A 23,816-nucleotide genomic window follows, 5' to 3' on the forward strand; every position below is an offset into this window, starting at 1 on the left:
TGAATATAATGTAATTGTTAAATGTTTATTGAGTAATAATACAAGGCTGATTATTAATCAATAAAACACTCAGTAAATACTAAAATTAATAGATGTCCTGCAGTCATTGCAAAACTAATCTTATTTTCCAGTTGAAATCAGTGCTCAGGTCATGGAGCAGGACTTGAATGCATGACTTTCTTTTGAGAGCCCTTTAGCCTCATGACATCGTTGCTGTAGAAGTAAATTACGACATTCTATCAACTGTTCCTAAGAAACTTCAGGCACTGCATTAAAGACCCACTGCTTTTGCTTAACAGCTCGCTTTCTCTTTTCATCAATTGTAATGGATCCCTACTTAGTGGATGAGAGGCTAATAGGCTCCAGCTTCAGTTTCTTTGTGACTTCAGCCACAGAGGCAAGGAAATCAATAGCTGCCTCATCTCTTATTGAGTCCATTAGTGGGCACACAGACTAGGTCCCAATGCTTCGCATTCAATGTCACAAAAATGCATTTTTCTCTATGATGGATGCTTTATGGGATTCTTTCTTTCTTCAAATTGATTTCCCTTGGATGCTTGCTTGAGGTGTAGAGAATGCACATTAAGTTGTACACTGAGGACCTCCATTGATCTGAATTGATTTGTGCCATTGTTGTTCCTGAAGCAAGATTCAGTTAACAGATCATGTAGCAAGTCATTGATCAACTCAGACCATTTGGACGGGCTATTTCCAGTGTAAGTTTACTTGGTGGCAGGTATTGCTTTCAGCATGAGCTGACCAACTAAAATATAGTACATGTTTTTATTCTTGGAATAGATGTGGGCATCACCAACAAACCCAGCATCCCTAACTCCTCACAAATTGAGTGGTTTGCTGGGCAATTTCAGAGGGGCAGTTAAGGGTCAGTCACATGTATACCAAACCATGTTAAGGGCATCAGGGTGGCACAATAGCTCAGGGGTTAGCACTGTTGCCTCACAGGGATCCAGGTTCGATTCCAGCCTCGGGTGACTCTCTGGAGTTTGCACATTTTTCCCGTGTCTGCATGGGTTTCCTTTGGGTGCTCCAGTTTCCTCCCACAGTCCAAAGATGTGCGGGTCAGTTGGCTTGTCCAATAGTGTCCAGGGATGTATAGGTTAGGTGGGTTAGTCATTGGAATTGCAGGTTACAGGGCATAAAAATTAAGAGGGATGGGGCAGAATGGGATGCTCTTCAGAAATTAGTGCATACTCAATGGGCCAAATGGCCTGCCTCTGTACTGCCGGGATTCTACAATCAGATTTCCATCCCTACAGTTATACTGCTGTTTTACTGGCAATTGACAATGGTAATATGGCTGCTATTAAACAAGATTTAATTCTAGATTTTAATGAATGCAAATTTCACCATCTGCCATGGTGTCACTCAAACTCATGAATGATAGTCTGGGTCTCTGAATTACCATTCCAGTAACATTACTATTTTGCCACTACCCCCACAAGAAAAATTGTTTTATCCTGAGATATGATCTGTTTTTGATGTTTTGAACATCAAAGATTTGATATTTGTAACAGGTACCGTTCATTCTCCTCTGGTTTACAGCCTAAACAATAGAGGATTAAGTTAAATAACTGTCTGCCTATTGAGGATAGTCAGAGTATCTGGTGACATGTGATGTATTCCAGCCAATTAACACAATGAGAAGGACTCTCTGTCCAATCATAAGGAACTACACCCCAACATCAACTGCACCTCTTCATGTTCATCTACTTGACTCGGAGATAAAATCATACCCCAGTTCCCAAGAGAGACATGAAGTTTATTGAGGGAGCAGCTAATCACATTGAAATCATAACAAAATGGCTGATGCATAAAGAGAAAAGTTCCACAATGCTTTGGTGCAGGTAGTTATCATTCAGGCATAAAGGGCTCATTATGTTTTAAGCTGAAAAGAAATTGGACAGCATCAAAGGATGGTGTTTTTAAAAATGGCTGAAAAGACCTCCAAAAACTAAAGGATGAGGACTTGCGGAAGAGAAAGGAGAACAGAAATTGCTGGCAAAACCCAGCAGGTCTGGCAACATCTATGGGCAGAAAACAGAGTTAGTGTTTAAAGTCTGGTGACTTCATCAGAACTGATGAATTGCCAGTAGTTTCTGTTTTTGTTTCAGATCTGTTTCTGTTCCTGCATCTGCAGTTCTTTGTTTTATTTATATGTTCTTTCCATGTGTTAGAATGACGGATTGAGAAGGAATCATCGCAAACTCAAGGCTGAGGGAAGAAGCCCAATTGGGAATGAAGGAAGAGAGACAAGAAAAAACACACAGAAGTTCTCTGTATATTTGAGGAAGGAAAAGAAAAAATAATAATTTTAAAACGAGCATCTGCACTACATGCATTTCAAATAATAGATAAAAGCATATTGTCAAAGATGCAAGTAGGTGAACCTCTGGTTAATTTATCTCATAACTTAGTACTGGACAATCGTGTTGAAACCAGTCAATTATTAAATTTCAGACTGCAATGGATGGATTTTTCTTGGTAAAAGAAGGAAAACAAAATGGGACAGGAATTGGGCAGAATAAGTTATAACATCATTCTGTAGGTGGTGAAAAAGGTTTTCACATGTTTTTCAACTCAAAGCGTGAATTTGAAAGCAGGTCATTCATCCTGTTTCAAGTTTACTGCCTGAAATAGTCAGGCAAACAGTCAGGAGGCTAGAGTGTCTATATATGTCAAAGATGGAAAACACTTGGAATCTGTGGTTAGGTGTGTCTGATTATCAGGGACAATGTCAATTGATGCCAAAATGAATGATTTCTGGATGCAATGCCAGATGACCTACTATTTTGGTTGTCTGATCAGAAAGTGCTCAAGCAAATGTCAATGATTTTGTGGTGTTGTGAGTCTGGGAAAACCAATGGGCAGGTCTTTACTTTCCTTGACAGATGATAGCTGAATGATGTTATCACTAGACAGAGATTCAGATGATGTTCAGGGGACATGGGTTTGAATCCCAGTGGAATTTGAATTCAATTTTAAAAATCTGGAGTAGTGTCTAATGATGACCATGAAAGCATTGGCAATTATTAATTAAAAAAAAACTGTGCTCCTTTGGAAAAGAAAATTACTGTTCTTACCAGACCCACAGCAATATTGTCGACTCTTAAATGCTCTCTGGACAATTAGGGACGGGTCCCATTCTGTGAATTCAGACAGATTGAGCACAGCCACTGTGGCTCGGGGCTTCATGCACCTGAGCAGAGTCTAAGTCCCTCTGTGCTTTGCTGTTCTGAGCACTGTATCTGTTGTTTTGGCTCTGAGCCAGTAAAGCGTTACTAGCAGTTGTTGGCCATGAGCTCCGTCAACACAAAGCAACTCAAAGGGAATCAAAGCAAAACTAATACTTGGGATTGAAGGTTATGCTGGATTTCCGTTTGGAAGTTCACAAGACCAGGCTGAAATCCCTTTCGATCGTTTCCTTCTGGGGAAAAGGGGTTAGAAGGGCATGGGGGAGTGGATAGTTCGTTCCCAGCCAAGAAATTGAGGCAGGGAGACTGAGAAATCTGGCGCCAGTGCTCGCCTTAATTTTAAAGAAGGCACTTAGTCTCCTGACGTTCAACTTCGGAAAGTAGCCTGCATAAAAAAAAAACACACACACACAAATAGTAGTGTCAGCAAAATCCTAACTGTGGTTTAGCATCTTGGCTCAACAGTAGAAAGCCCCATTAGTTGCTCTAACATAGTGGTCAACGCCTTGTTACAATTAAAGCCAACGACCAGGCGGAGTCAGCAAATTGCCCAGGCAAAGGAGGCGAATGGACTGAAATTCCTCCAGTGATGTTAGAGAAGAAAAAACGAGGCCAGCTATTCTCGCTGTTCAGAGGTAAATTAACATTAAGACCACTGCGAATTTCCTAGCCCTCCTGAGACACAAGTAAAACAATGAACCCGAGTTCTGCAGAAGTGCACAGTCGAGGATTACTGCATTGTAATGCAGATATCACATCATGTATTAGACTGGCGATCCATACATTGCAGATTTCGATTGTACAGAGAGAGCAGTGGCAGATGAATAGACGATGCATTCCGCGTGCAAGAAATAATCTGGGTATTCCCCAGTAAAACCAGCCAAGTTTGCCTCATTAAAAAGTTATTGCTGGATGCAGAAAGGTCGAGAAACAATCTTTTTTTTCAGTGGGATGTGAGGGAGAATGTATTTGCCCACAATATTTTGATTCATGCTTAAAATTTTTTTGTTGTTGTTGTTTTTTAAAGAAAAAGAGTACTTTAGGACATCTTTTCAGAGAACGGAATTGTTCAGAATGAGTGTTGATGTCATTAGCAAGCAGTAAAGTAGAATTAAGTAGCGTCGCTGCTGTTCCCCAGCATTTTACTGTTAAGCATCATTTAATCCAAGTCAAGCCTAAAGCTGTTAATGTAATTTTCCTTTCCTCAAGCTCTGGTCAATCTAATTCAGAGACTTAGCGCTCCCTCTAATGGAAATAATGGGTGCGAACATGTATTTTTCTAGCCGAGTACGTTTTAAAACGGTGCCGCGTATGAAAAGCAGGAAAGCAAAATGTTCGTCAGTTATTCTATGCTATTGGCAGCTCTATGCTCAACGGCAGCTACCATGGGAACGCGATCCAGCAACCTTACCCGAGATCTCAGAGTTTAACTTCTCTAAGAGAGGGTAACCCTTGCTGGGTGTCAGACTGAGGCGAGCTGGACCTCCATCGGAATTGGTGAAACTTTCCTTTTGGAAACAAAAGCTTGTGTCATAGAGATGTACAGTGGGGAAACAGACCCCTTCGGCCCAACTCGTCTATGCTGACTAGATATCCAAAATTAATCTAGTCCCATTTGCCCATATTGGCCCATCTCCCTCTAAATAGCAGCATGGTGGCACAGTGGTTAGCATTGCTGCCTCACAGCACCAAGGGACCCAGGTTTGATTCCAGCCTCGGGCAACTGTGTGTGTGGAATTTGCATATACTCTGCCTGGGGGCTTTCCTCCCACAACCCAGGTTATATGAATCGCCCATAATGCTCAGTGCATTAGTCAGAGGGAAATGGGTCTAGGTGTTACTCTTCGGAGGGTCGGTGTGGACTTGTTGGGCTAAAGGGAATCTAATCTAATCTAAAACTCCTTCCTATTCACATACCCTTTCAGATGCTGTAATTGAACCTTCCTCTGGCAGCTCATTCTATTCACTCTGTGTGAAACAGTTGACCCTTTTAAATCTTTTCCCTTTCACCTTAAACCTACTATCTCTAGTTTTGGATTCTCTTACCCTGGAAAAAGTATTACCATTCAAAAACAACAGAGCTAATGTCTACCTGAGATGGAACATCTTGGCTATGAAGAGAAAAGCTGTATAGGTACACGTTTTTTTTTTATTTACAGCAGTAAAGACTGGAGGTGGGGACCTGATTAAGGTATATAATAATATGAGGAGCAAGGGCAGGGTGGAGTAAAAACATCTATTCTACTTAGTTGAGAGGTCAATATCAAGGGGGCATAATTTAAAAATGAAAGACAACAGGTTTAGAGGGACTTGGGGGAACTTCTTTTTCACCCAGAGGATAGTGGGAATCTGGAATGCACTGCCTTGTGATGTTGGAGAAACCTCATAACCTTTAAAAAGTACTTGGATCATCATATAAAATACCATAATCTTCAAGGCCAAGTGCTGGAAGGTAGGACTAGCACAAATGTAGAGCAGTTTTTTTTAAGTGCAGACTTGATGGGCCAAAGGGCCTCTTTTGTACTGTGTGATTTTGTGATTTTATGATTTTAATCCTGGTTGAAAGTCTTTTAGTTTGTAACATTAACTGTGCTAGTTATCATTTTCACACAAAATGCATGTATCAACATGAAATGAAGTGCAACAATAAAAAACAAACAATAAAGAGCTACTTGTTAGTACAGCACTTGACCATGGCTGGAAAAAAGACACATTGTCTTTTTACAAACAATTTGTCTTGCATTTGCAAGAATTGTGAATTCTTGTGAATTGCCCTGATGAATGCTTTGATAAATGTATCTTTATTTTGCAGCAAAAATCAAAGTAAAGGGTAGTTTGGGAGTATTATTTCAAAATGATTTGGTATAAAATGATAAAAGATTTACCACAATGACACCTGTTTTCTAGGTTTAATTTTTAGAAGAACTATGAAGGAGAATAGCCGAAGACAAATTGTGCACCATGAAGAAGATTGGCACAAGCACCAAAAATACAACAGCCCTGCGGGATATCTGGCATCAGTGATAGGAAATAGCAAAATGCTGTGGAACATCAATGACTTTGGTTAACACTGGGGTATTCAATCCTGACAATTTGACATCTTTGGGGTGAATTCTATCTGGAAAGGGCTAGTGTGTTCTTTTTCCTTCACTAATTGCTATACTAACAGTTGCCAAAAACAAATTGTTCCATTCTTCATTCTCCATTGGAACCAGTCAGTTCTTTACACTACATTATAAAGTAATAAAAACTCTAAAGCTTACTTCACACCCAAAGCCAAAATTCCCACAATATGAATTCCTCGTCTGGTGTTTTTATTCAGAATAGCTCCAAGGTGTATTCTTTGTAGTGGTCCACCCCTGTGTCGAGGAATTGGAGAGAAACCAACCCACTACCTCTGGGCTTCAATCCCACTAAACCCAATTCAACAGTGTCCAAGGGTCACCAGTCTCATAAAGCTATTAACCAGTTTAGAGCACGTCTATAGATGAATTCTAAACCTGCCTGTCTGAATTCATGGCCTTTCATTGTATTGCTTTTGTCAAATAATTGCCCAAGTGAATCTCCAACTATTAGCATCTGCCATCAGCCCGATTGGAATGATACACAGGCTCACACTAACCAGTTTGGTCACTTTATCATCACAACTTCCTTGGCAATTAAGTCCTTATATGGCACTCAAACCAAGAGCCTCTGGCCCACAGGAAAACAACCTCTTTACAAATCCCACCTACCACTTACAAAACCTTCTTCCATCTAATCCAGGCATTTGATAAAAGGCTGCACAACAGATTTGTGAAGACATCTATTGCTCATGGAATAGTCAAAAAATGGATATTAAATTGTTGAGTAGCAAACACAATGTAGTGATCAGATGTTTTTCAGGAAAAGCACGGTTTACAGTGAAGTTTTCCAAGGATTGCTGTTAGGACCTATGCATTTCACAATATATATTAATAACCTTGAGTTTGGTGTACAGGACACAACTTCAAAATGTGTAGATAATACAAAACTGTTGTGTACCATGAGGATGGGAGTGTAGAATGTTATTAGAGCCATAGAATTGTAAATCCAGGAAATAGACATTTGGTCCAACCCATCCATGCTGACCAGATATTCTAAATTAATCTAGTCTTATAGACTATAAAGAGTTTGGAGAAATGGGAAAAATGTGGTGGATTAAATTTCATCCAAAGAAGAGTGAAGTAATTCCTTTTGGTTGGAAGAAATCAGAAGGACAATATGAAAGGTTCAATTCTGAAGGGGATGCAGGAGCAGAGACGCCTGGGTGCTTCTGTGCATTAACCATTGCAGGTTGCAGGACAGGTTGAGGGGCAAGTTAGTAAATCACACAGTATTGTGGGCCTTATTGATTAATGAAGCTAAAACAGTATAAAATGCTGGTTCATCTAATATAGGAATATTCAGTCCATGCCCAGGCTCATACATTAGGAAGGATGTGAAAGCATTACAGAAGTTTCACAAGAAAGGTTCCAGAGATGAGGAACTTCAGCTACAAAGCAAGGCAGGAGAAGTTTGGACTATTCTTGGAGAAGGTTAAAAGGAGATTTGAGAAAGCAATTCAAAACCTTAAGTTATCTGAACAGAGCAGATAGTGGAAAGATTACGAACTTTGAGTACACAGATTTAAGATAATTGGCAAAAGAAGCTATGGTGACATGAGGAAAAAATTTACATTCAGTGAGTGGCTAAGGTGTGGAATGTACTGCCTGCAAGTACACTACTACTCTCCTGCAAGAGTAATGGAGACAGCCAATTAAGTGAATTATCTGAAAGCGGAACAAATTGTAGGACAATAGGGACAAGGCACAAGTTGAACTGTTCCCACAGAAGGAGACAACAGCCAAAAATGCCTCTTGAGTTTTAATGGTTCATGGAAAGTACCAAGCAAAGTAGAATCATGTCCTCGGCGAAGTTTTACAAGTGCAGGCCAAAAACAAAATGCCAAGGCCTCAGTTGCAGCCCAGTACTGAGAATCACAAGGACAAAATAGTAAATAGAAGGAGATAAATAAAGAAGTAATGATAGGTGAATCAAAGATACAATCTCAATTGAATAACCTGTAACTAGTTGTTCACAGTTAAGACAACTAGCTCCATGACTTGCACAGCTTTACATTCTTGAGAAAGACAGACAGAGTAAGAAGTAATGGCCCAAGAGTTAATTTCAAGTGGTGGTAATGCAATAGGTCTGCCCTCTGGAATCTAATAGGGTTGAACAACGTTCAGAGTGAAGTGTTCATAGTGACTTGGATAAGTCAAAAACAATAAGAGACACAGCGTAGATAGAAACAATGGAGGCTTGTAAAAGGGTTGGCTTTTAAAAATCTCTTTAACCTGAGAATGTAAACCATGTTTCATGGCTTTCCCCAAATGTCAAAGCAGGGATACAACTTTAGATGAATTTCCCAGATGTATTCACAGGGAAGAAAAGGAGATAAGCTGAAAACAAAACATACTGGAAGTAAGTCACAGCAGGTCAGGCAGCATTCACAGAGAAAGAACAAGCTAATGTTTTGAGTCGAAATGAATCTTCATCAGCTCTGAATTTTTCAGCTTTTTTTGTGTTTTCAGCGCAGATTCTCGCATCTGCCGGAATTGCTCCCTAAATGAACTCAGCCTCTAGGAGGCAGTGCTGAGGATGAATTGTAATGAAGGAAACACTTAGCGGAACTTCAGAGAAAGAATGGAGTGCGATGACACAAGGGAAAACAAGAGATGATTGAATTTTTGATATAAAATTAAGTATTTGAAAATATTAAATTGGCCTAGCTTTACCTCTATACAAGTTTAAAACATAACTTATGGGATGTGGGTGCTGCTAGTTGGGTTAGCATTCGCTGTCCATCCCTATTTTGCCTTGAGAAGGTTGTGGTGGTGAGCTACCTTCCGGAACCATTGCAATCCATGTGCTGTATCTCGACTCACAGTACCGCTAAGGATGCAAATCCATGATTTTGACCGAGCCAGGCTTTGATGGTGGTGGGGGATTGAATGGGTCAAAATCGGGTGCTAACTTCATTACCCTCCCACCGACGTGGAGGGAATGAAACGTTGCGCGGTGAAGAATCGACAATGACTCAGTTTCTTAAGCTCAGCACCTACAAGTCAACCCGCGTGCGTAGGAGTCAACAAAGACAACCACTTCAGAATGTGAATGCATGTCAAAATATAGGCTCTATATTGAAACCACTTCTTGTTCTCTCGATAGAGTTAACCGACATTCCGAGTGCTCCGGCGGTATCTAGTCCTGATTTGAAGCTCTTTATTTTGGGGATTTAACAAAGCGCTGCAGACTAAACATTCCAAGCTCGATTGCTGGCCAGCCTGTCTGATTTGAGCCAACAGAGTTAGGGTTAGGGTATTGGGATATGACATAGGACTGGCCTCTGAATCCCTCAGAGAGCGGGTGAACATGGAAGTAACTGTTGTCCAAGCTTATCTTAAGGACAAGATAAGGGCCGCATTGAATATTAGAGATGGAGTTCATCAGTGAATTCCGGAAGAGTTTAGTGTGGATGTATATCGGCGTACACGTTGGTCTTCGAGCAACCCACTTCCCCTCGATCCCTGCAGTTGCATCGATCCCTACAGTGTCCACTCCACAGCAGGATCTATTGCCTTGATGGTGTAGCTTTACATTTATGGAGTAGTGGTGCTGGAAGAGCACAGCAGTTTAGGCAGCATCCAAGGAGCTTCGAAATCGACGTTTCAGGCAAAAGCCCTTCCGAAACGTCGATTTCGAAGCTCCTTGGATGCTGCCTGAATTGCTGTGCTCTTCCAGCACCACTGATCCAGAATCTGGTTTCCAGCATCTGCAGTCATTGTTTTTTACCTCGTAGCTTTACATTTAGTCGTCTCCTCCAGGCGACACATTCTCAGTACAAACTACATCCATTCGCCTGGCAGAGACGCTTGAAATATCGATCCTGTTCATTTATTTATCCATTCAATGAAGATTGCCGAAGGGGTGCATGGCCGTGGAGATCTCCTTACAGGCCGGAGGAAGTTCCCACAGTCTGACCCAGCTATGATACAGCGTCGCCTTTAACGTTCAAGATTCCTAGCGCTGAGGAGAACAAGGGATGCGTTCACTCCATGAATCTTTACCAGCTCACCCCATATACACCCGGCGTCCACAATCTCATTCTTGATTCTAATCACCTGACGAAGGAGCAGCGCTTCGAAGGACTGTGATTTCAAATAAACCTGTTGGACTCTAACCTGGTGTGGTGTGACTTCTGACCTTGTCCACCCCAGTCCAAGACTGGCACCTCCACATCAATCTAGTTCCTAACTAATTCCTAACATGCAGATTTTAGTCCTACGATTTACAAATCTAAAGGTCCATGCTGTTTCACAGACAGTTCCCCCAGGGATCAGTGCCACACTCAAAACCTCGGTTCTGTTGCTAATTATCCAGTGAGCCATTCCACACCACTGGTCTTGTTTAAAACTCTGTCATTTATACTCCTGTGTATAATTGTCGCGGAATCACGTTTCCCGCAGTCTCTCGCCGCCTACAGCCATCCAACAATCTCATCTCTATATACAGCCCCCTACTCTCATAATGCGCGGAGTCTAGTTTCTCCTGTATAGTTATTTACAGTGCCTAGCGTATATCACTGCCACTGGAGAAATCTACAACAAATCAAAACAAGGTTTAAGTCAATCTATTATCGTTGGCTGTCTTGGTCAAGATTCTCTAGTCATATCCCGGAATCATCAAGTCACCGAATCCACTGAGTCCACGTTCATCCGGTAAGGTCACAGCTTGGGGACAGGGGCTGTTCTCTGACAAGGTGGGATGTGTTAGCGGTTACGGGAGAAGCTGTGTGTTGGTCGTTTGGAATAGGGATGGGGGAATGTCATCAGGTCGCCTTTCCTGGGGAGAGTCAGTGCAGAGACTGCGGGCCGAATGGCCGCTGTCCGCACTGTGCACCATCTACTGATTCTGTGAGACCAGCAATTCCAGGCAGATGCAGTCTTTCTCTCTCCCTGCTCCATGACCTGTAAATTGGTCACAGGTTATCCAGCACACTCCCCGGTAAACAGTCGAGGACTCCACAGAACAATATCGGTGCTGTGCAAGCTCCCTTTCTGCCACTGTGTGGAGTCCTTCCGTGCATTATTAATGTAAGACTTTTCAACGATACCTCCAGCAACCATCACCCCCCCCCCCCACCCCCCCACTCCACCCCACCCACAAGCCCCATCCCATCGACCGCTGTCCTCTACCAACTGCATTGCTTTATCCTCTCCGGGTGAAGCCCAGCCCCAGCTCAAGCATGAGGACATGATTGGCTGCCCGGGAGATCCCAGAGGGAGCGGACGCTCTCCACCCAGCCTTAGAGCGGAGCTGGCGGCGAGGGCTGGGACACGGGCCGCAGTTCCTCCTCCGTCCCGGTGCCCCGATGGTGAAAGCAGCCGGCTGGAGAACCCCGAGCGGAGCCGCGCTGAGCAGCCGTAAGGGAAGCGCGGAAACACGCTTCCTGCTGGAGCCTGGGTTGGCTCCGGAGGGAGACTGGTGCTGAACGGACAGCTCCAAGTGATTGAAGGTACAGTACTGAACTTTGAAGTGCGCTGGAGAGTGGTGTGTTTGACAAAGGGATTCTTTTGGCACCGTCGCTATATATATTACATAGAATGTCATATTCACTCAGATCTAATAGGAAAAGTACCTAATCATAAATTTCAGAGATCGGACGGCGTGGAGAGGTGTGTGATTGGGTATGTGGATGGGTTTGTGTGTGTGATTGTGTGTGTGAGGGTGTGTGTGTATGTGTGTATGGGCGGAAGGACATAAAGCAAGGTTTTATTAATCACCTATTGTACTGTAAATTCAAGCGAAGGCGAGAGAGTCTATTGTGTGGCTGCTGGTAATGACAGAACACTTTGCTGGGGGTAATTGATGTGTATTTGTCAGTCCCTTGTGCCAGTCCACCTTCTGCTACGCCCTTGATTTGTAGTTAAAATCAAAACAGTGACATTAGATAGACAATGTCCAAACACTGGATTTTTTTTTGTTATTGCTATAATCTGACTTTAATCTGTGCGAGGCACTATATGCTGATTTTTAAATCAGATACCACCACCACCCCTTCCTCCCTCCGCCCCTACACTATGGTGAAGATTGTGCTGGGTCAGCGCCTGAGCTGGGACATACTGATCATAGTCTCCATTGCGTTTGTTCAGCTCAGATTTGTTCAGTGCTGATTGAAACCAGAGAAACAGAGCGAGAGAGAGGGCGGGCTGACAAGCGCCCGGTCGGGATTTGGAATCTTTTAGCAGTGGCCATGGACACTGGGAGGTTGGAAGGATTCAGCAAGCTGTGCTTGCTCCTTGTGTCGAGTCTGACCTGGCGCCCGAGGTGAGTTGGCAATGAGTTGGCCGGCGGCGTGTCAAGTTTGGTGGAGCTGAGGGGATGGGGTTGAGGGAGTGGGATGGGGGAGGGATGGACCAGGTAGTCGCTGTCAGCTGAAGTGAAACGGAAACAGGACCTTGTTGGAAAAGCTCAGCAGGTCTGGCAATGTCTGCCCAGTGACCCTTCCTCATGATATTGAGTGAAACGGTGCGGCCTGAAAGCGTGTACGTTCTGCATCAGGCAGGTTCAGGGGTATTTACACCTTCTGTCCTTGTGCTCCAATGGGTCAATAATGACTCCTGCCCAGGGTTATTACCTGTCCAGAGTGTGGTGCTGGAAAAGCACTGCTTCCTGGTGAAGGGCTTTGGCCCAAACGTCGATTCTCCTGCTCCTCGGATGCTGCCTGACCTGTTGTGCTTTTCCAGCACCACACTCTCCACTCTAATCTCCAGCATCTGCAGTCCTCACTTTCATCCAGCGGGGTTATTACCACTGGACTACCCGAGCTCAGCTGTCATTTAGCTTCTTTCAACTGAAACCCTTCCAAGCAACATCGCCTTCTGATATAAATCTTGGAGCCAACGAGAGGTCTGTTGCTTACTCCACAGTTAGTGTTTAATGCCGTACAGATTTTCTTTCTCCCCAAAATGCATCAATTGCTGTGCTGCTCATCATTACTAAGCACACTAAGGAGGCGCTACACGATTGTGAAGCCCTTTTAGCCTAACAACAGGAATGCTGAATGTTGGCGGGGCTAACATTTTCTGCTCTGAAGCGAGAGTGACTCGGGCAAGGTTGACTCTGTAACTGACGGGGAGGTGGGTGCATTTCCCCAAGAAGAAGTTAGTTCAGCAGCATTTTTGCCTGAGCCCGCGCTTTGGGGACTGAGTCATGCTGTCGTATTGATCCGGCATATGCACGGACCCTTCTAAAATGCTTTATCAAGTTAATAAGAGATAAAAGATGGAAACCTGTTTTAACCTTTGCATACAAAACGAAACCTGCTCCCCAGCTTGCCCCAGAGCGTCTCCCCAGCGCTGAAGCAACACACCAACGACAATATCACCATCTTCACCAGAATTTTGGATGGTCTGCTGGACGGATACGATAACAGGCTGCGACCGGGACTCGGAGGTGAGTTCATGGAGCTGCCGTTTTCCCCCACGTTTGATCTTTCCAAAAATTGCACGGTCTGATTGTTCCCCATCTCTCCAAGTGCATGGGCCGCTCACATTAGAACAAAAAGGCGAGATCAGAAACAGACATCACTGTCTTGGAGGTCAGTGTAACCAAAGAACGCGAGCGGGGGACGGAGCTGGGGGGGGGGGGGGCGGGGAGGAGAGAGGTGAGGAGTTCAGGTCTATCCGATCAGCTGACCAGGACGACCAGGATTGAAGGGTCGAATAGGGGCGGTGGAAATAGAATCCTTTCAAAGTGCTGATTGAGAATACTTGAAAAGACATTTCTGGGCGGTGGAGGGGAAAGGGTAGGGGCCAGGGTCACACTGGAAACTTCTCCCAAACAGCTAGATTTGGGGAGGAGTTTGCGCGGTCTGCTTTCTCAAGGGTCAACATTCATTGAGAAATGCCGTCTCAGTGAAACATCCAAGATTCTTAGAGGACTGCATAAGATCGGTGCAAAAAGCTTGTTTACACTTTGTGAGAGACTAGAACCAGAGGAGACAATTCCAGAACAAGGGTCGCACATTTAAAGCAGTGATGGATGAGGGTTTTGTTTTAGTCTTTGGGCACAGTGAATCGGTGGAGTTCGTTTACCACAGAGGGCTGTTGAGGCGAGGTCATTATATTCAAGGCTGAGATAGACAGATTTTCAACCAGTAAGGTGTGTGGGGAAAAGGGAAGAAAGTGGAGTTGAAGGTTGTTAGATCAGCCATGATCTCATTGAATGGGGAGGTAGACTGGATGGGCTAAATGGCCTACTTCCTGTCCTATCTCTTACGGTCATGATGAGCCAATTGTTTCTTTCTGTAAGAAAGCAGATACTTAAATAGTGTCCTAAAATACTAGTGAGCATCTGATGGTATTGGATGCCAACCATAGAATGGGTTGGCTGATTATTTCCTTCAACCGCTTGATCTTTTGCAGAAAGGATCACGGAGGTTAAAACAGACATCTACGTTACAAGTTTTGGCCCAGTCTCGGACACTGAAATGGTAAGTGATCAAATATGTTTCTACAAAGCTCGATTCACATTTCCAGCAGTCACCATACCAACCAGCGCCTGCTGCTCCCTGACAGGAGTACACGATAGACGTATTTTTCCGCCAAAGCTGGAAGGACGAGCGCCTGAAGTTTAAAGGACCAATGCAGCTGCTGTCTCTCAACAACATGCTGGCGAGTAAGATCTGGACTCCGGACACCTTCTTTCACAATGGCAAGAAATCGATAGCTCATAACATGACCACCCCTAACAAGCTACTCCGGCTGGTGGAGGATGGTACTTTGCTCTACACCATGAGGTAATTACTCAGTACTTACTCGTGTGCTCACAGTTCTGGTGGGTTTCTGTTCTCAAATGTTCAATATAAATCATTGCCTCAGCAATGTACACCAGGAATGAAATTTCTTTTCTTTATGGTCATGTCGATTTATTTTTTACACAATAGTATTTAAATGAATATGTTACAGTAATAATGTTAATCATCTTAAATATATTATCTTTTTGTTAAATTGGATAAACGTAATGAATTTCAAGTTCAGAAACTGAGTCTGGTAAGAATTACTATTTGATAGATTGCTATTATCAATATTTATTTACATATGGAGAAAATAATTTAAAATACGGTTTAATAAGGTTGTTCCCATTCATGTTTCATGTTTTGATCTTTTCTTTTAATTTCTGCACTATTACCCAGAGTAACTAAGATTAATTGTGGGAGGTAAAATTCGATTTAGCCCTTTGTTAAATAATTAGCTCCCGTATTTGAAACTAATGCTTTTAAGATTATATTTTGAAACAGTGATTTAAAATACTATCCAAGACTACAAATTAAATTTCAAGTGCTCTTATAGCACTGCAATTAACGAAAGAATGTTAACACTTGCTTTGTCAATACAAAGGCAGAAATGTTTGCTTTTCAGCGGTTTATTCTCAGACCCAGGTTTTCCTTTGTTTCTGATTGAACAGATGTCGTACCCACTAGTCACCACCAGATGTCTTCCTTGGACATTTTAATTGACGTTCCTTGACACAAGATGTCTCAAATTACACCCAAAAAACATCTCTGAGGTACTTTTAATGGGACCAATTTAAAGAGTGCCATCAACACAAACACTATTCCTTAATAACCATTGTCCTGGACTGAGAGAGTGCTGCGTTGTCAGAGGTGCCTCTTTCAGATGTGGTGTTAACTAAGGCCCCACCTACTCTCAAAGTTGGAGGTCGAAGATCTCATGGCTATTCCCTAATCAACATCATAAATACAACGTATCTGGTCATTATTACATACCTTTCTGTGGGAGCTTACTGTGCACAAATCAACAGGATTTTAAAATTTTACAACAGTGCACATACTGCTTACCATGTAACTGTTTGTGGGAGCTTACTGTGTACAATTTAAAAGGGTTATTTCAACAAAATTGGTTACACTGTTTCTCACATTGTCGTCTGTGGAAGCTTTCTGTGTGTGAATTAGCACAGTTATTTCTACTTTACAATATTGATCACATTGCTTCTGACACAGTTGTCTGTGGGAGCCTATTGTGTGCAAATTAACTTTATTATTTCATACTTTACAACAGTGACAATACTGCAAAAATCTTCAATAGCTACAAAGGTGTTTGGGACATAATGTGAGAGATATTATGAAATTACAAGTCTTCCTTTTTAGAAAACAAAAACTAGGCTTGTTCATAATCTTGAACAGGAGCTATAGTTTTGTTTGGCAGTTTGTAGTATCTGGTTTATATATCCTGGGCATGAATCCTGGCTCAAAGAAGGAGTTCTCCCCAAATGTCCAGTTTTCTATGGGTGGAGTGAAGGACAAGCATCACATAGTAGATCAAAGTTATAGGATCAAAGACTGTAAGTTTTTTCTCTTAGATGGTTAATTCCATTCCTCAAACAACACGTGTGCAGAATCTTTAAGTATTTTTCAAGGCAGAGCTGGCTTGCCTCTTGATTTGCCAAGAAGACAATTTTTGTTTGGTGGGGGGGGAGGGTAAGCAGGAATGTAGGATTAACACTAAAATCAGATAAGTCATGATGATGATGAATGGTGGAGCAGGCTCAAAGAGCCAAGTGGCCTACTCTTGTTCCTTGTTTGTATGCTCTTGGAGATAGCGCAAATATAGTGGAGTGGGTGCCTTGTAATTAGAATGAGGGTTTTGTATTCAACATAGTGGGGGTTAGTGAACCCAAGTGAGTCGAATGAAAGCACAAATGATGGGTGAATGGGGCAACAGAAGGGTTCCAAAGTTTTGGACAGCTAAGCGGTAATCCATGAAGGGACTTGGTACAATGCATGTGGAAACAAGGAAAGCACAGCTAATTGCTTTACCAGCAATCCATGTGAGGTAAGGGTGTAGCTGCACGATGCTGTAGATGTGGAAGGAAGTGAGTGTGGTGGATTGCATCAGGCTTTTGATACCCAGGCTCTGATCAAATAGGGAACCGAGGCTCAGGGGAGGTAAGAGAGATTCTGGATTAGTGGTGCTGGAAGAGCACAGCAGTTCAGGCAGCATCCAAGGAGCTTTGAAATCGACGTTTCGGGCAAAAGCCCTTCATCAGGAATAAAGGCAGTGAGCCTGAAGTGTGAAGAGATAAGCGAGGGGAGGGTGGGGGTGGGGAGAGAGTAGCATGGAGTACAATGGGTGAGTGGGGGAGGAGATGAAGGTGATAGGTCAGGGAGGAGAGGGTGGAGTGGATAGGTGGAAAAGGAGTTAGGCAGGTCGGACAAGTCATGGAGACAGTGCTGAGCTGGAAGTTAGAAACTAGGATGAGGTGGGGGAAGGGGAAATGAGGAAACTGTTGAAGTCCACATTGATGCCCTGGGGTTGAAGTGTTCTGAGGCAGAAGATGAGGCATTCTTCCTCCAGGCGTCTGGTGGTGAGGGAGCGTGGTGAAGGAGGCCCAGGACCTCCATGTCCTCGGCAGAGTGGGAGGGGAGTTGAAATGTTGGGCCACGGGGCGGTGTGGTTGGTTGGTGTGGGTGTCCCAGAGATGTTCCCTAAAGCGCTCTGCTAGGAGGTGCCCCGTCTCCCCAATGTAGAGGAGACCGCATCGGGAGTAACGTATACAATAAATGATATTAGTGGATGTGCAAGTAAAACTTTGACAGATGTGGAAGGCTCCTTTAGGGCCTTGGAGAGAGGTGAGGGAGGAAGTGTGGGCACAGATTTTACAGTTCCTGCGGTGGCAGGGGTAAGTGCCAGGATGGGAGGGTGGGTTGTAGGGGGGCGTGGACCTGACCAGGTAGTCACGGAGGGAATGGTCTTTGCAGAAGGCAGAAAGGGGTGGGGAGGGAAATATATCCCTGGTGGTGGGGTCTGTTTGTAGGTGGCGGAAATGTCAGCGGATGATTTGGTTTATGCGAAGGTTGGTAGGGTGGAAGGTGAGCACCAGGGGCGTTCTGTCCTTGTTACGGTTGGAGGAGTGGGGTCTGAGGGCGGAGATGCGGGATGTAGACGAGATGCGTTGGAGGGCATCTTTAACCACGTGGACAGGGAAATTACGGTCTCTAAAGAAGGAGGCCATCTGGTGTGTTCTGTGGTGGAACTGGTCCTCCTGGGAGCAGATATGGCGGAGGCGGAGGAATTGGGAATACGGGATGGCATTTTTGCAAGAGGTAGGGTGGGAAGAGGTGTAATCCAGGTAGCTGTGGGAGTCGGTGGGTTTGTAAAAAATGTCAGTGTCAAGTCGGTCGTCACTAATGGAGATGGAGAGGTCCAGGAAGGGGAGGGATGTGTCAGAGATGGTCCAGGTAAATTTAAGGTCAGGGTGGAATGTGTTGGTGAAGTTGATGAATTGCTCAACCTCCTCGCGGGAGCACGAGGTGGCGCCAATGCAGTCATCAATGTTGTGGAGGAGTGGTGCCGGTGTAATTATGGAATATCAACTGCTCTACGTAGCCAACAAAGAGACAGGCATAGCTGGGGCCCATACGTGTGCCCATGGCTATCCCTTTGGTCTGGAGGAAGTGGGAGGATTCAAAGGAGAAATTGTTAAGGGTGAGGACCAGTTCAGCCAAACGAATGAGAGTGTCGGTGGAAGAGTACTGTTAGGGACGTCTGGAGAGGAAAAAACGGCGGGCTTGGAGGCCCTGGTCATGGCGGATGGAGGTGTAGAGGGATTAGATATCCATGGTGAAGATGAGGCATTGGGGCCCGGGGATACGGAAGTCTTGGAGGAGGTGGAGGGCGTGGGAGGTGGGGAGTTCCTGGACTAGGGGGGATAGGACAGTGTCGAGGTAGGTAGAGATGAGTTCAGTGGGGCAGGAGCATGCTGAGACAATGGGTCGGCCAGGGTGGTCAGGCTTGTCGATCTTGGGAAGGAGGGAGAACCGGGCAGTGCGGGGTTCCCGGACTATGAGGTTGGATGCTGTGGGTGGGAGATCTCCTGAGGTGATGAGGTCCTGTATGGTCTGGGAGATGATGGTTTGGTAATGGGGGGTGGGGTCATGGTCGAGGGGGCAGTAGGAAGAGGTGTCCTCGAGTTGACGTTTGGCTTCAGCGGTGTAGAGGTCAGTGCGCCAGACTACCACTGCGCCCCCTTTATCCGCTGGCTTGATGGTGAGGTTGGGATTGGAGCAGAGGGATTGGAGGGCTGCGCGTTGTGAGGGTGAGAGGTTGGAGTGGGGGAGGGAGGTAGATAGGTTGAGGCGGTTAATGTCCCGGCGGCAGTTGGAAATGAAGAGGTCGAGGGCAGGTAATAGGCCAGCGCGGGGTGTCCAGGTGGATGCAGTGTGTTGGAGGTGGGCGAAGGGGTCCTCGGAAGGTGGGCGGGGGTCCTGATTGTGAAAGTAAGCTCAGAGGCGGAAGCGACGGAAGAATTGTTCGACTTCACGGCATGTATTAAATTCATTGATGCGTGGACGGAGGGGAATGAAGGTGAGTCCTTTGCTGAGGACTGATCGTTCGTCCTCAGTGAGGGGAGGTCTGGGGGGTTGGTGAAAACTCGGCAGGGCTGGGAGCTGGGATCTGGTGTGGGTGTAGAGCTGGGAGTGGGGGTGGAACCTGTAACTGGAGTGGGTGTGATGGATGGGGGAATGGGGATGGAGTCATGAACAGGGGTAGTGTTCCCCTCGGGGTTCTGCGGGGTAGGGATAGTGACAGTGGAGTCTGTGGGGGGTGTGTCAGCAGAATGCAGGTGAGTGGCGCTGGTGGGGGCGGAAGTGGAGGTGACCATGGCAGTAGGGGTGGTGGAAGTCACTGAGCATGTGGCATCAGCGATGATGTGAAGGACGGAAGTGATGTCACGTGTGATGCATGAGGAATTGTGAGGGGTGGAAGTGGTTGTGGGAGTGGCCATGATGGGAGCGGAAGTGACATCATCAATCAGCGTGGGGGTGGCAGCTGCATCAGCCGCATGGCTAATGGCATCTGAGAACATTCCGAGGCCAGGGGAATCTTCTGGAATGTTTGAGGAGCGCTGGTTATGGAGGTGGGTGGATAAAAGTTTGTTGTACTTACAGTTTTTGATGTTTGAGATGGAAAGAGTTGAGGACTAGAGTAAATCTTTGGAAGGAGTAAAACAAAATGATCTTGTAAACAAATAACAAAGGATTTTGTGGGTCATCCAATGACTGGGTTTCAAAGAAATCGTCTGCAAAACTGAATTTTTCTGGAGGTGACTTTTTCTCCCGGCCCTACACTTTAACCTCCAGTGTATTCCCTCCTTCTTATCCTCCTTTTCCTCATCTGCAGCACCCCAATGACATCTGACTCTATTTCTCTCTACCAAAGGAGATGCTTTGATCTCTCCACTGTTAGATGATCTGATGTGTTGAGGGATAGAATTGTTAGATATGAGGCATTAGTTACACAGTTGAAGGGTGGGATCTTTCTGTACAAAGGATGGTGCCAGCAGCTTATAAGGTGAAGGCTTAGTGTCATGGATTATGTTATAAGCATCAGCCAAGGCCATGTATTGGAATGATCAGGACAGTGAACACTGGACATTTACAAAGGAGTTAAGCCTTGTAAGCACAGTATGAATGAAGTTGTTAAACACTGATATGGAGTCAAGATGAATGGCTGAAAATTGAAACATTCGAATCAGGAAGAGAAGTAGGCCAATGCTTTTCCATGCCATAATATCATGTAAATCCCACATTGCCATCTATGTCCAAGATATTGGACAAGTGTTGTCAATGGAAACATGGAAACTAGGGATCATGTTAACCCCTACCCCTATCTAAAGATGACTCTAGAATAAAGGATTTGGCTTTGAAAAAGAGCAAATATTGGATGAGATGTTCAATCCAAAAATCTGTCAATTAAACATCAGGTACACTCAGGTTTCCAGTCCTCAAATTGAGGAATACAGAGGCAAGAACTACATCTGGGCAAAACGTGAGGATGGAAATTAGTGAGTAACTTCATGGGGATCGAAAATTCAAAGGCAGAGTCATTGGTAGTACTGATCTGGTCCCAAAAGCAACAGTGTTCAACTAAGTCACCAGCGAAAGGAAAGATAATTCAGGTCTTGAGGTCTTATATTCTGGCAAGGTCAAGAAGTTAGCTATGTTTGTAACTGATTACATGTTTTCATGTACCCATAGGGGACCCTGCTTAAACAATATCTCGTTCCAATATTCACATCCTTTATTTCAATTCATTCATGGACTCACTCCTCTTTATCTCAGTAATCACAATCAGCACAAAACATTTAGATTTCTGCACTCCTCCAATGCTGACCACTTGAGCATTCAATTTTTAATTGTTCTACCATTAGTCTTTTTCTCACTGTTTCAACAATATGGCAAGTAAGAAAAGAAAATCAATTGTGGCAGTCTACACTGATACCAAGTTCATATTTATAAGTAATTATATCAATAAATTGCACAATTTATACTTTCCTGCACAGTTCTTTTTTTCTTTTCATTGTTTCCCAATTTTTATTTGTTTCTTCAGCACCTGAGGCTCCAAGTTCCTATGTTCCCTCCTTACCACTTTTCACCTGATTTCCTTCCTTTAAGGTTCTCCTTAAAACCTGTATCTTTGACAAAATTTTTGGTCAACTAACATAATATCCTCTGATGTGGTTCGAAGTCAAATTTTGGTTCTAGAGCCCCTGTACCAAGGATCTATATAAGTTCATGTTGTTGTTGTAGTAGGTCCACTTTGAAATAACCGAGAAGAAATAAGCTTTTAATGAATACAGTGCACTGTTAAGCTACATTTTTGCTTCCTTATTCAATTAACATTGCTGACACATCCACTAAATGGTGTTTTAGCATCTATTACAAACAAAATACATTATGAAGATTCAGTAAATATGATTTATTTTACTATGCCAATCCCAGATGATAATTCATGAGCCACAAAGTCAGAGAATGAATTATGGTCAGTGCTAGGAGTGATTTATATGTAGAATCTCACTTCTATATATAACTTACTGGTTATGTTGGTCCCAGGAGTCCTGTTATCATTGTTACAGGTGTGATCTTCACATTGTAGCTGCCTTTCAATATGACCTTAGTCTATTTACAGCAACTGAGATTCAGGCAAGTTTTATAAATGTCACCTTCTTTGTATCAGAGCTAAGAGTTAGGAAAAGGAAGTTTTATGGTAATAAAAGTACTCTCCTTGTTGTTCTATAACATTTTTTCACACATTAAACATGCTGCAGCTCTAGTACTGATATAGCAGGGACTGCACACAGAAAGCTGTGATTTCAGTAATAGTACACATCCTCTGAATCAGAGGTTGTGCATTCAAATCCCACTCCCAAGACAATTAAAGCGAATGCTCTATTTCAGTACTGAGGGAATACAGCTCTGTGTTGGGGCCACTTTCTGGAGCAATGTTACCCTCTCGCATAGCCGTAAAAAATTACAAGGCACTTGCAGGAAGCAGTGAAAGGGAGTATACCTATGTCCTGAGCAATATTAATCCTTCAACCAAACAGAAAAAAAAAGATGACATTGTGATAATGCCACTGAAGTGGTAATCCAGAACCCCAGCTAATAATCTGGGGCAAGGGGTTTGCATCCCATTGTGGCAGATGATGCAATTTGAATGCATTAAAAATGGGGAATTTAATTGGCTCGCCTAACAGTGACCATGAAACCATCATCAATTGTTGTAAAAACCTATCTGGTTCACTGCTGATCTTTAAGGGAAGAAATCTGCCATCCTTACATGGAAGGAGATGAATGTGCCTCCATGTGACTCCAAACCCACAGCAGTCGATACTTTGTTATCCTCAAGGCAATTAGTGATGGGCAATGAATGGCCTCACCAGTGGCACCAATAGCCCATGAAAAAACAATGATTTTTAATAGGCGAAAGTAAGGACTGCAGATGCTGGAGATGAGAGTCGAGAGTGTGGCGTTGGAAAAGCAAAGCAGGTCAGGCAGCATCCTCGCAAGGAACAGAATTGACGTTTTGGGCAAAAGCCCTCCAAACTGACTAATTCCTGATGAAGGGCTTTTGTCCAAAACATCGATTCTCCTGCTCCTCGGATGCTGCCTGATCTGCTGTGCTTACCCAGCATCACGTTCTTGACAATAAATGAAAATAGATGAATCAATATCACATTGCTGATTCAGGGAGCTTGCTGTACAGAAATTAGCTGTGCATTATTCTTTAATTGTATGGGATATGGGTATTACTTGCATTTGTTGACCATCCTTAATTGCCCTTTGTTTTCAACTCAGGCAGTTAGGAATCAACTAATTTCTGTCTGTCCAGAGACACATGTTGGCCACATCAGGCAAGGATGGCAGGTTATCTTCCCTGAAGAACATTAGTGAATCAAGTGGATTTTCAGGACAATGGTTACCTTTTACATTTCAGATTTTATCGAGTTCAAATTTCATTATCTACAATGGCGCATTTAGCCTTGTGTTCTGAGTGACCATGCCCAGTGACATCACTGCACCACCTCAAATTCCCTCATCATAAAAATGGCTATATGTCAATATTTATAGAATCATAGAATCATACAGTGGAGAAGAGACTCTTCAGCCCATTGGGTCTACACTGACAAAAACTGCACAAAGTCTTTACTGGTCCCATAGTTCAGCACCTGCCTTTA

The 23,816-nt window shown here is 43.8% G+C and overlaps 1 protein-coding gene across 1 annotated transcript in view; it reads left to right on the forward strand.

Annotated features, from left to right (window-relative positions):
- The first annotated feature begins 11,528 nt into the window (after positions 1 to 11,528).
- gabra5 (gamma-aminobutyric acid type A receptor subunit alpha5) overlaps positions 11,529 to 23,816 on the forward strand; it is a 112,825-nt gene continuing 100,537 nt past the window's right edge. The window contains 7 exon segments of the mRNA XM_043692281.2: positions 11,529 to 11,566; positions 11,568 to 11,676; positions 11,679 to 11,790; positions 12,428 to 12,602; positions 13,609 to 13,730; positions 14,702 to 14,769; positions 14,855 to 15,075. Coding sequence (XP_043548216.2) covers positions 11,529 to 11,566; positions 11,568 to 11,676; positions 11,679 to 11,790; positions 12,428 to 12,602; positions 13,609 to 13,730; positions 14,702 to 14,769; positions 14,855 to 15,075 — 845 coding nt within the window.

Source organism: Chiloscyllium plagiosum, unplaced genomic scaffold (assembly GCF_037043375.1).
Source record: "Chiloscyllium plagiosum isolate Xiang-an unplaced genomic scaffold, Cpla_swu_hap1 HiC_scaffold_6, whole genome shotgun sequence".
NCBI classification, from domain to species: domain Eukaryota; kingdom Metazoa; phylum Chordata; class Chondrichthyes; order Orectolobiformes; family Hemiscylliidae; genus Chiloscyllium; species Chiloscyllium plagiosum.